This window comes from Strongylocentrotus purpuratus, unplaced genomic scaffold (genome assembly GCF_000002235.5).
Source record: "Strongylocentrotus purpuratus isolate Spur 01 unplaced genomic scaffold, Spur_5.0 spur5_scaffold_7, whole genome shotgun sequence".
In the NCBI taxonomy this organism is placed as follows: Eukaryota; Metazoa; Echinodermata; class Echinoidea; order Camarodonta; family Strongylocentrotidae; genus Strongylocentrotus; species Strongylocentrotus purpuratus.
The window spans coordinates 10,848,859-10,862,329 of NW_022145613.1; the positions used below are offsets into that span (position 1 = coordinate 10,848,859).

At 34.9% G+C, this 13,471-nt stretch overlaps 1 protein-coding gene across 3 annotated transcripts in view; it reads left to right on the forward strand.

Moving 5' to 3' along the window:
• The window catches only part of LOC763697 (glutaminase kidney isoform, mitochondrial), a 32,217-nt gene that overhangs the window by 332 nt on the left and 18,414 nt on the right, over positions 1–13,471 (forward strand). For 2 of the 3 annotated variants that reach the window (XM_030974257.1, XM_030974259.1), the window contains exons 2-6: positions 607–715; positions 1,263–1,471; positions 9,827–9,905; positions 10,748–10,881; positions 11,922–12,051. In XM_030974257.1, the coding sequence (XP_030830117.1) occupies positions 1,272–1,471; positions 9,827–9,905; positions 10,748–10,881; positions 11,922–12,051 (543 nt within the window). In that variant the 5' untranslated portion in view covers positions 607–715; positions 1,263–1,271. Of the gene's footprint in view, positions 1–606; positions 716–1,262; positions 1,472–7,552; positions 7,606–9,826; positions 9,906–10,747; positions 10,882–11,921; positions 12,052–13,471 lie in introns of those variants that run through there. The other variant, XM_030974260.1, reaches the window with a different exon arrangement.

Genomic DNA, 13,471 nt, shown 5'->3' on the forward strand with positions numbered 1-13,471 from the left:
CACTGTATTGGGTTATGGGCTCCCTGGCCTGAGCTGACCTGCTAGCTGGGCTGAGCTCTGGAGATTGAGCGATTGAGCGATTGATTTATAATGATATGAAGTTAATGAAATAAGGCATTAAGTTTTGATCATATAATAAACGGTGCTAGTGTACTTTCATATCCATTTTTACCCCTAACATAACTCCAGGGAGCTCTGACGGTGAAGGCGTCGGAGCTCCAGAGCCTGTTTATGAAAACGATTCAAACAGCGAGTTGGGTCACATTTTTTTCGCAATGTAAAGAGGCAGTAGATCTAGAGTCTAATTACAATTTTGACTTACAACGTTTTTCAACTCCTCTGGGCATCTCTCCAACTACTATATAGGCTCCGCCGCTACCGCGCTTGCATACTTTCTCTTCGCCATGTTGAATCGACGAGTCAACATGGATGAATCTTCGGGTTGGAAGGAAGAAGCACCCTTTTTCCCATTCGAAGACTTCTTCAAATTATAATTTCAAGTAGTTCTTGTCCTTAAAATCTTGACTGATTTTGGGGTAATAACGTTTACAGTCCATATCATTTGATGAAGTAATTCATCTCTCTATTCTTTGTTTATTTCCACAGAAAAGCTGAATTTCGGTCGTGAACTCCATGTGCGTGTAGAGAGCATCCTTTCAAATAATTATTCTTCCTTGTGGTATTAGGAAAAAGAAATCAACACTCTACTGGAAAGGTAATTTACCTGTGAAGAGCTCTTGTGCACTACACACACACAAAATCGTCAAAGTACCCTAGTGAAAAATAACAAAATTTACATGTACATGGGAATGGAGAATTTGTTGGCTGTCCACAAGAAGGCCGTCAGAGGCATGTATTGTCCATGGGAGTAACAGCCTTTTTGCGGGCAGCTAATGAATCATGGAAACAAGCAGATGGTTCCAAGGAACATTCATTGAGCTTAAATGTGATGTAGTGTTAAACTGAAAATTAATTAATTTCATACATCATTGAAAGCCCCATCGCACTACTTGCGCCCTCTATAGCAAACAATGCCTAATTGGTGCATGTTGGTCCTCCATGGTCCTCTTTCCCTTATGTTAATTGAGAGCTGATTTGATAAAATAACCACCTGTCAATGGCCTTGCGGGGAGGTCTAATCCCCCTGGTCAAACTAGTAAAGGCGGGCTTTAAGGTCACTGCCTTCATCTCTTGTGTGCTCAATAATCCTGTGAATTCATGATTCTTTTATTTTCTACAAACACCTGTTTTTGATTACCCAGTCCACCATCATGATGTCATCAGTGGCCACAAGATGGCGGTGTCTACTCACGACGCAGCGAACCATAGCGCAGATGACAAGGTGTTTATCTACGCAGGGACTTGTCAACTGCCGCAAGACTAAACTTACTCACCCTGCAAAACAGATGCCATGCCTTGCGCGAGGTTTCAGAAGCACAAGTTATTGTCTTAATGAAGACCCTAATACCGGGTAAGCCTAGTCATTTGAATTTAAATCAATGTACAAGGAGAGATTTTTATGTAAGTGTATTTTTTCTTGCCCTCTTGTTATTTTCATGGGAGATGTTTTGGGTCTTCTAAGGATGAAGGTTGTATAGGCTACAATGTACAGTATATGAGATTTTACTTTAAAATCTGGCATGAATTCCTTCCTATGTAGCTCTACTTTTTAGGGTGTCTTTCTAAAAATGTATGGTTGCAAGATCACTGTTGTGATATATATAATATATAATGGATTTTCCTCTCCTTTTTTATTAAATATATTCAGAGTACATACCAAATTTGTTATTTCAGTAAAATTTTGTATGGTTATCGACTTTAACCTCTACATGTATAAAAGAGGAATTCACAAGAACCGTAATATACCTAGGGATAAAAGGGATTTCTTGTCCATCAACATACATGTACAGTATGATAAATATGATTGACCAACTGAAGCTAGTATGGCTAATGTAAGTATGTTACTTTAATTTGTGTCATATTATCTCAATTTCCTGCTGTACTTTACTGCGATGTACTTTGTTCATGTGTATACAGGTCGTCACCTGCTCGTGCCAGGTAGGTCTTACTGCACAGGGAGTTGAGCGTTTAAATTCCATCCCTAAATGACAATTTTCTTTGAGGTGTAGCATTAGAAAAGAGAAATCTGAAGACAGAACACTATTATGTAGTGGAATTCTTAAAAAAAGAGTAAATCTTCAGCTGACTTGAAAATGAGTTACGAGTTGTAACTTTTGTTCTAAATGTTTGGTGAACTCAAGATAATGTCACCAATACAGCTAATCTCTTATATGGCTGATGGTGATGTTATTTTTTTTTTTAGGGGATAAAACTGTAGATTGCTTCAGATTTCCCTGTCTGCAATAAAACTTGTTACTTATGTAACCAACTTTTTAATTTGTTTTAATACAGATTTTGACAGACATTAAAGTGTCCTCTTTAGACAGGAATCAAGGAGGTTTATAACATTCAGCTATCTAACTCTTATGTCTTTGATTGAATATTTTGCTAAAAAACAAATTTTCAGAGAAAATTGCCATAAAACCTTGACAAAGCTTAACCATTTATTATCTTCACAGGCTTTGAATATGAACAGTGTCTTAACAATCTTCCACTTGTACTGCTAAGTGCTAATGCATGTGGAAGGCTATATTTTTAGGGCTTTGAATCAAATTATCATTGAACCAAGCCTTAAAAAGTTAAACATTTAGGAAGTTGTTACACAATGTATGAGTGATTCAATTATACTCTCCAAAGAGGGCCATGAATTTCACTTTAGTAGCTGCAAATGTGTGCTACTGTATGATTCATTTGGGCTTTCTGTCGGTCTAAGTGCGCAGGCCAAAGTGGTCCACCCTCTAAAACTGATGAAATTCAAGGCCTGTGTGTGTGCATTTCTCATGAACAAGTTTTGTGACTTCATCGCTGCTTTCCTACATGTTTCCTTCATGTAGTTTTATATTTTGTATTATTTAGTTTCATATAACAACATTGCTTACTTCAACCAGTGTTGTGAGCTATGTATTCTTTGTGTAGACCTCGAGAATGATGACACATGCAGTAGCCAGTATGAGACAAAAAATATTGTTTTTCATTATTTCATTCATAATCATGGCTACAATATGCTACAAGTCTGCAGTCAAACTAAGACTTAGACATTAGATCACATATCAAAATTTCACATAGATTTCATACATTATTAGCAATTAGCAATGCTAGATGAGATCTCATTTTCAGCATAGCCAGATCTACGCATGTTTTTTTAAAGTGAGGTTTGAATCTTTCATCAATCTTGAAAGTGAAGGTGTTTTATTGAATTTATGCTTCAAGATTGCACTCCCTAAAAGCCCGATCCATACATGCTTACATAAAATAAGGCCCGCATGGATCGGACTTGGGTTCCATCCATTCTTCATTTTCTTCATACCCCTCAACATCCGTAATAGTCCTGGGTAAAGTTTTTAAGGTTGATTTTATACATTTAAAGGTACTATGTCCCATTTGCAGGCCAAAAAAATGAAAAAGTTAAATTCCAACTGCATTTGAAAGATAATACTAATTTAGAACTTCCCTAAAAAAGGTAGGGCTTGAAAATGTCTTCAAGTGGGAAAATAATGACTATTAGTTGTCAAATCGACTTTAGGGCTATAGAGCCCAAAAGTAATAGTCTTGATTTTTAGACAATGGTACTGAATGGTCATACGTTTTATGCTGCGCAAAGATTCAATCAGTTTAATCTTGGCCATCACAAGAAGTGGGTTATTGATGTAGACAAATGCTCATGTACCCTTTACAACTCTTTTCATGTATGTTATTACCAAAGAAGAAAAAAGGCCAGTCAGTCACTCAATAGTGTCTGACAGTGAAGTCTAGCAAGTAAACGGGTTTCCTTGCATAATTTGAATATGAGGACACTGCTAACGTTTAAATTTCACAGATAGGACATACATGACATATTCATAATTCCTGCAAAGTTCTACAGAATTGGAGGTTGGCTGCAAAAGGGACATAGTACATTTAAGCTGTACACAAGTTAACTTCTTAGGTGAATTGGTGATTACGTGTATGTACACTTTAAAGTTTAGAAACATTTTTAATTTAAAAAAAAGAGGGAAATTCAGTACCCTATATTCTGCCATGCATCACCAGGCCTTGAGAAGAGTGGGAATTGGCTTGTGTTCCTGTCATGTGTGTCTATCATGCTTGTAGTAGTCCTCATGCACTACAGGAAATATTATGTCAATCATTCTTGAGGAAAAAGAATGTAACGGTATATATGTTTTAAATTGACTTCATAAGTCTTCTGTAGTCTGTGCTGTACAGTATGTATCTGGAGTGTACTGTATTCATATTCATATTCATGTTTACTGTAGGTTGCTTTGAAGTGGTCGTGGATTTAAAAAAAAAAGGAAAACTCCCTGATTAGTTTGTGTGTTTGTAGTCCCAAGTGTTTTTATACTTTTTTTATCTTGAAAAATTGCTTCCATTAATTAATTACAAATATGCCTGCAGACAACCGTCACACAAGATTTGTACTTCTTTAGAATTGGAATGTTATATAATACTAAGTTAAAACCATTTTCCAACTGCTGTCCCACTGTCTTTCCCATTTGGCTCATGTTTTGTTCATTTTCCATTTCATTGTTTTTGAAAGCGAGTGGTCCTTCCTTTAAACAATCATTTTTCCGAAGTGGCGATGTTTTAACTCTTGAGCATGTTGTTGGTTGAACAGTTCTTTACTCTATAGAGGGCGCTCTAATTTTGCCTTTCCGTGTCTTTTTTAGATCAATCAAAATAGACGATTACGAGAACGGGTCCCGTAAAACAGGAAAACCTGTACCTGAGAATCAAGTGTATGTACAGGCATGTTTGCAAAGAGCAAGTCAGTCATTTGCTGTTGTTTTCATGACGTGTTTCTCTTGTGAAGAAGCTGGTTTCATTGCATTTCATGTCTTTCATGGTCATTAAAGGTACTATGTCCCATTTGCAGGCCAAAAAAATGAAAAAGTTAAATTCCAACTGCATTTGAAAGATAATAATAATTTTGAACTTCCCTAAAAAAGGTGGGACTTGAAAATGTCTTCAAGTGGGAAAATAACGACCATTAGTTGTCAAATCGACTTTAGGGCTATAGAGCCCAAAAGTAATAGTCTTGATTTTCAGACAAATGTACCGAATGGTCATACGTTTTATGCTGCGCAAAGATTCAATCAGTTTAATCTTGGCCATCATAAGAAGTGGGTTATTGATGTAGACAAATGCTCATGTACCCTTTACAACGCTTTTCATGTATGTTATTACCAAAGAAGAAAAAAAAACAGTCAGTCACTCAATAGTGTCTGAAAGTGAAGTCTAGCAAGTAAACAGGTTTCCTTGCATAATTTGAATATGAGGACACTGCTCACGTTTAAATTTCACAGATAGGACATACATGACAATTATTCATAATTCCTGAAAAGTTCTACAGAATTTGAGGTTGGCTGCAAAAGGGACATAGTACCTTTAAATGAGGCTGCCGTTGTAGTGGTGTTTTACCCTTAAGCCTGGCCCTGTTCACTTGAGATAATGTACCCCCCCCCCCCTTACCCCCCTTTCTTTCTCTCTCTCTCCCCCCAAAAACTGCACATGGAAAAATTACTTGAAATTGTAATAAATGGCGAGTGCCCAGGATATAAAGAAGTGATAAAAAGGCAAGCCAACCCTTGTAATTATTTCATTTGTAAAATTTTGTATGAAAGCAGAAAAAGAAGATCAACAGAATGACAGAACTTTGAAATAAATTGGACCAATAACAATGATAATAATAATAGTGTAAAATTATAGAGCGCACACACCGTCCAGGGACGCTCATGGCGCTAGCTCAGCAACAGTTCTCTTTAATTCAAGTAAAGTAAACAATTTTGCAATTTACATTTATATCGCCCATTTCAATAAGAAAGTTATGAATGTTTAAAATTTGAGATCACTTTGCAAATCTCGAATTGGCAGTTTGGTCAGTGTATTGTGATGAAGTCGCTGATAAATCTCCTGTTCGTCATATACAAACAAATATCATTGATTTCTCTTTTTCTACTAATTGCCTTCTCTTTTGGGGCACTACTCAAAATATATTATGGATAACATACCCGGTATTATTATACATGTAGGTCCTCTTATGAGAATACAGAACCTCCCAAGTCATCATTTTTCGACAATTGAAAATGTTGTCATTTTGTGTGTTGGTTTTGTGGAGACATGAAATGAAGTGAATGGGAAGCTATTTGTTTTCAAACCTTTTTGCAGCATGATTTTATGAAGTAAAATTGTTAATATGGCAGTTTGAATTTTTGATTGGCTCATTTTTTAAATCAGTGTGACTTCATTATCCATGACTCCATTTCAATCTTATCATACAAGTACACATCAATTGTTGCTGCCTATGTGTATTTGTACATTGTACATACTGTATGTACATGTAGCAATATTGCAACCTTGTTATGTCGGCCAAAAGACACAAGAATGTCAGAAGTGGGACCAGCAAAATTTGCTTGTTGTAATCAGAGTTTGTTATAATTGTTCTTTATACATTATGTAAGAGGCTCCTCTACAGTGTGTTTGCATTGAATCATGAGTCCAAGTAATAATCGTTATTCCAGAAGGAAATGTTCATACATGAACACCTGTTAATAAGTTATGTAATAGCCATAATTGTAACATGTGAAATGAAAGAAAAAAAAGAATAGCAAATTCTAGTTTACGCTTCTGATCAGTCATATTGTGCATTATGTGCAATTTAGAAAAAAATAAAAAATAGTTGAAATAAAAAGAAATGCTATACTCACATAAATAAATAATAACTGTGCACTTCCTATTGATGCACTACAATGCAAATGATGCATCATAACCTTCTCTCACAGCAAAACAAGAATGTCGCAGGAATAAAACTATAATCTTTTTGGTAGACAGCTTATTATCACAGTTAACAATTAAATAATACATGTAGTACCACTGTTAACAAATGCAGAAGTGCTTTATGTAATTTGCGTGTCTGTTTCACCTGCTGCTAAGAAAGCATGTGTAAACTGTAAGTAAGCAAAAAGGGGACTGGCAGCTCTAAGTCCTCTCCGAGGGACTTGATAATGAGGATTAATGCCGAACCTGGGATCCATAGTTACGAGACCACTGCTCTACCACTGAGCCATCATGCCTCCGACAATGTAATTCTTTATGTATTTTCTGAAAAAAGCAAAATCTGAATATTTGTCTGTAACTTTAAGCATGTGCTGCGATTTTTGGGGTTGTCACATGATCAACAACAGGAAGGAAAATCCAGATGGCCCTTCACAAGATTCGAGATTACAATTTTTGAGGTCTGGATACTGAGTAAATTTCATTCAAAAATAAATTCACTTGGGCAATTCTTTTCATTATTTAAACTGTAATTGCTTTATGATTTGTAGCACTAGTACACGGATAAGCGTTGGGTTTTTACTTGTTTGGCAAGTGTTTAACACATTGGCATATAGAGTGTATTCAACAAACTCTGCAATAAATAAGAGAACATTTGGTAATATCTTTTGATTTGTCTATGCTCTGTAGTGACGAAGTGACTACGATAAGGAAAAGGTGAGAAATCTAAAATTTTGTTTTTATTTAAAAAATTTTAATTCATTTTCATTTATTGTTAATGAAATCATCAAATTTTGCCCCCATCTTCTCTTTTTTGCTTTTGAATTTTCAATCATAAAAGTGTCTTTTACTAAACAGAAAGCTGAGTGTTTGGCACTAGAAATTATTTCCAGTTTCACTTCTATGAATTTATAAGGGAAAAAAAAGAGGAACAGTTATTGAAAAATATAAGCTTTGAATGATTTGTAAAAAAAAAAGATTATTTGGTTTAATCACATGCTCAAAATTCAGCTTTCTGATTCATTTTCTGTAGAATTTTGAATTTTTTTATGTTGTTAATTATTAATGCAAACATGCATTTTCACATGTATATTTTCATGGCAATGCCACTTTAAATTAGGAGAAAATCCATGATCATGCTTTCTAACATGTTAGATTCCCAATAGATATATAAAAGCCTGTTCGAACAACAAAAAACGTACATACCGTAGACAGAATGATGTTATTTTTAGTCTTTTTTTTTATATTCTAAAATCCTTCCCATTGTTAACCAAAGTACCAAACTAAACTTTGTTGTTGTTTTTATTGTTCTGTTTTATACATGATTCTCAAAACTGAAAATTGAATCGGTGTTTTTCTTGACTGATGATTTTATATTCCTGGTTTTCTTTAACGTTAATAAGTAATTTCATGAATTTATAACCAGTAACTTTAATCAAATTAGAAATCCTTTAAATAGGAATGTACATTTTCATGCAATCTCCATTCATTTGTCACTCAAGGCAGTGTCATTTTCCTATTAGCATAAATCTTCTTTTTTTCCCTTCTTTTCTTCTAGAATACAGATCCCAAAAATTCTTTTCATCAGCAAACAGTGTCTCTTAGGCCAAATAACAAAATGAAGTGTTTCTCACCCCCGCCAGCTGGACGAGAAACACATAATTTTTGTTATGTGGCCTTATGGAAATGCTTGTATGTGTATCTGAAATATAAAGAAAAAATGTATTAAATTGCATACATGACACATGTACATCTTCTATGAATTCATTCTGTAGCAGATAGGACCCTGAAACCCTGTGTTGCATGACCTTGCTAGGGGTCAAGAACCAACAAAATAAAAATCAAACTGAATTTATTTCAATTTGATATCATTTTTGGTTGGGAGAAATATGAAAACCCAACTGATTAAAAAAAATGTGGCCCACTGTGCATGGACCATACACAAGACTGTTCAGAGTGTTTGACCGCAATGAAAATGAAATCATTGTTTCATGCCCCATTGTTATTGGATGCGACTTGAGGGGATGGGGTAAAGGGGGGGGGGGTAGTTGCAGACACTCCCACCCCTCATCTCGAGTCTAATCATTACATCTTGAAACTCGCTATGTTGAATTCTTGTTAACATTTAAAAGAAAGGTGACATGAAAATTGTATTTCTTTTTAAGTCTCAAGAAGTGATCAAAAGTCCTTGATATGTACAGCATTTCTTGGGATGTACAATGTAGGCCGGCATGAACAGAACATATTTTATGATCCTAATAGTGTTTTGATTAAATTAATATTATATTGATGAATGAGTTATTCTAATGATTTCGTTGTTGTTTCACTTTTATACTAGTGTAACTGATAAATTATTCATTAGATTTTGTTGTTGCTGCAGTGACTGAAAAAAGGTCCCGATATCATGCATTATTGACTATGCTTCGTTATAGCATTGCTTTTATGCAGTTTTCAAAAATGTCATCTTTATACAGCACTTTATTGCTTTGTTTCACTTTTGCTTTAGTACATGTACATAATTCATGCATATTACCATTGTAGGTAGTTACATGTATGGTTAAAAAGTATTTCCCTTTGTATAATTGGCTCTTATTTTGTTCATTGTTCAGGGAGGGAGGGAGGGAGGGAGTACTTTAGATGTACACTGTAAGCTTTAATATGTCACATTCTAAAGAAATATAAATTAGAACAAATCAATTTTTTACATACTTGAACATTTACAAAAAATTTGGTAAGGGCATGAACTTTGTTTTAGCTGTAAAAGGGCAAATATGTAATATGTAAAAAAGTAATGAATACATTTTTTATTACCCTTGAAAATTAAATAATCTACATGTACACACATGTACACACATGTACACTGTATGCCAGCTATAAAAATATGAACAGTAGACTATAATACGTTAACATTGTGTTTTTTTGCTGCTCCCCCATACAGCTTTCCCAGCCTGGAGGAGCTTGTGTTTAACATGTTGAGTCAAGGTGATGGAACCATCTCAGTTAGCACGTTCTTTGATGTAAGTTTGAATTGAAGGCAAGATTAATTTCCTTCTAAATACAATTTTTGAACGGCTTTGCCGATGAACACATGCACATAAAAACATGATAATTATGATAAGCATGCTGATATGTAATAAAGTTGGATTTTAGTATGTAATCTTGATACCTGTCATTTTTTGGTTTGTGTGTGTACCGGTAAGCCTTTTCCCCCCAGAAGTATATACAGTGCGTCCCAGAACAAAAGAAACCAAGAATTATTGATGCTTTATCATTATTTCATAACTTAATCACAATTATAAATAATAAATGACACATACATTTGTAAAGCTTAGATCCTCTTCTTTCAATTGATGCAACTCATATGATGCACATTTCACGCAAGAGCGTTTACAAACAATTTGAAAAAAGGTTACCAAAAAGTCACTTGGCGGACAGAATCTGAAAATCACATTTCCAAAAAGTTAATTTTCTGCCCTTTCATATGACACCTTAATTGGGAAAAATGAGCCAGAAATAACAAAGTTCTGTTTGTTTAAAGTAATGCTTGCATTTCCATAATTTTATCAAACAAATTTGTTTTCACTGGCTTGTCAACAAAACATATGGTAGTTTGTTGTTTGTTGCTACGTCTTCTTTGTTGCAGACACTAAACGTAATTATGGTGAAAGCTGATGTCCTCAAAACTACTTTTAGTTTCTTTGTACTACTCTGTTTGATGTGGTGTTCTTATCCAATGCATACCTCATTCACTATGCAATATTTCTAAATATAATTTTTCTTGATTAAAATTTAGTATAAAGTCTTTGTGTAAATCAAGTATGTTGTGGATATCACAAGTTTATACTCTTTTCTTGGCCAGGCTCTGCAAGCAAAAGGTTTGACCCTGAACGACCCCAGACTGAAAGAGTCGATGGATAACTTCCGTTCAAAACATCTTCCTCAGTTTCCAGAGAGAATAGGAGATAAATATCTCACTGCTGATGAATTTAAAGAGTAAGTCTGCCTTGTTTGACATTTTTGTCCAGGAGTATAATGATAAAGATGAAAATGATGATCAGGATGATGATGAATGATTATGATGATGATGATGATTACAATAACAATAAGAACAACAACAACAATAATATTTGATATTTTTTATAGCACTTACATCCACCATGCAACTTGTTGAAGAAAAGCAATGATGACATAACCATACCATACACAGAGATACACATCATACATTTAAAATATTCAGAAAGTGTTGACAATTTTTGATAATCAACAGGAAAAAAACGATATCCTTTGCGTCTACATTGAAGTTGTATACCAAATATGCTAGGGCAAATATAAGGTATTTTACTCAACTTATCAAATGACCCATTCCAATTGCAGCTGATAGCTTGGATTACATGAATTCCATGGAAAATGATGTGGGATACATACAGATAAAAAATAAAAATAAATGCCATTGACTTGCCCAGTGTGGTTATCATTTAGTATATACGGTATACCGTGGTATATAAATCATCAGCTACATGTACATGGACCTTAAAGGTAAAGACCAGTTATGGTCATGCGATTGCATTGTGAAAGAAACGGTGTGGAATCGATCAGAAAAGGTTGATCATGTAGCACATAGCACAGCATGTAGCATGGTGTGTACTGCAAGGTTCTGGAGTCATCTTAATGATAAGAAATTTGGCCCATTTTGGGTAAAATTAGGCGCACTGTACACAGAAAGATGTACATGTATATGTGACTACACAAACAAGTGGCATAAAAATCGGGCCTCATTTTTAAGCTGTTATCATATCTAGAATATGAAGGCATTTGAACAGCCATGCTTTTCAGGGAAAATTTTTCCTCTGATGTTCTACAACACTTGCATAATAACAATGATAACGCTCACAAATTATTTTTCACCTCTCCCCTGAACTCAACCTTCTCTTTAAACATATCTTCAAAATGAAAAATCAATGTTTGTTGTGCCCTCCTACAATCATGACCATACTGTTGTATTAAATGAAACGTTCTCTTTCCGTTATCTGTAGCTGCGTACAAGACAACATTGTCCTGATTGGACGTGCCCTTCAGAACAAGCTTATCATCCCTGACTTCCCTGAGTTTGCTGCCACCATCCAAGAAACGTTTGAAGAAGCTAAGAACAATGAAACTGGAGAGGTAAGAAGGATTTTCGTTGTTGTTGTTGGGCTTTTTTTTGGGGGGGGGGTGGGGTGGTCGTGCCTAGTCACTTGCATCAAATTAATGATATGAAAAGTATTTATCAAAGTCAAAGTTAAATTTTGTCACGGCAACACAGGCCACTAGGCTTTTGAGAGTCCTGTATTTGCAAAACATACCTATAAAAAAAATCCATTTTAGCTCTTTGGGATTCTCAGGGACCCCCAATATTTGGATAGAGTATGAGTCGGAGATATGATTTCATGTGTCATTTGGCCATTAAGTACATCATGATGTCATCATAATGGCCTTGGAACTCAAAATATGAATTTGCATATTATGACGTCAGCATATTGACGGAAAATTGAGTGTATCTCTGTAAATATTGATTGTTTTTCTCCCGACTTTTGATATGTTGTAGCTGAGACAATTCTCTACACTAGAGGTGACATTTTTCTTTCATTTTAACAATGACATTATAGCCCATTTTTGTTATTAAAGGAGGCATGTCAATTTTGCCAATTTGCGTGTATTATCTATGGGAGGTGACTTTTTCTGAAATCTTCATTCTACATTCCAGTATTGTTTGAGCAATATCTTGTTTTTTGTTCGGTTGATTTTCTGCCAGCTTCGAATATGGTGTAGCTGAAAAAATTTCCTACGTGAAAGGGGATATTTATATTTTAATCAGATGTTGGGATCATGGTGTGATTTGAGAATCCCATTTTCCGTTTAAGTGTAATGTCTATGTGGATTTTTTTTGTATATCGGTCAAATCATTTATCTCCCATTCCAGCGACCCAGGTTTGATTTTGGTTGGTTCACATTTGTTGTTGATTTTTTAAATTTAAAAAAAAAGTTTTTTTATTTGATTTTATCACCTTCTTCGACTATTAACATAACATATACAATCACAAACAATGTAATAAAATGCCTAATTTTGTGTGTTACATGTATATCTATGGGAAAGGAATGTCAATAGTTTGCGTATACGACCCTATGGTAAATCTGATTCCTTTTCATGTATTAAGCCTATAGGGTTAATCTCCCAAGTCTGCTACAGTATCAAATCATCTATGATGCTAGTCGCCTTCCCAGACGTTTACATTTTTTTCTAGTTATTCAGCCCATGCAGGTACAGGTATATGCAATCTTTACGTCACTCCCAAGGACATAGAATTGTTTACATGTCTGTAACCTCTTTCTTTCGCTATATCTATCAACTCACATCTCTCCATTAACACCATAGACCCTTTAAGAACAGACCGCATCACTTGTGACAAATTCAAATCTCGTCTTATATTTCTCTTTATTTCTCTTGTAAAAAACATTTGCATGTTGGTACATTTGTCCTTCTTTGAATGATAGCTTGACTTGACACTCTTCAAACAATGGCTATTCTATTCTGAAGAAAGGATGC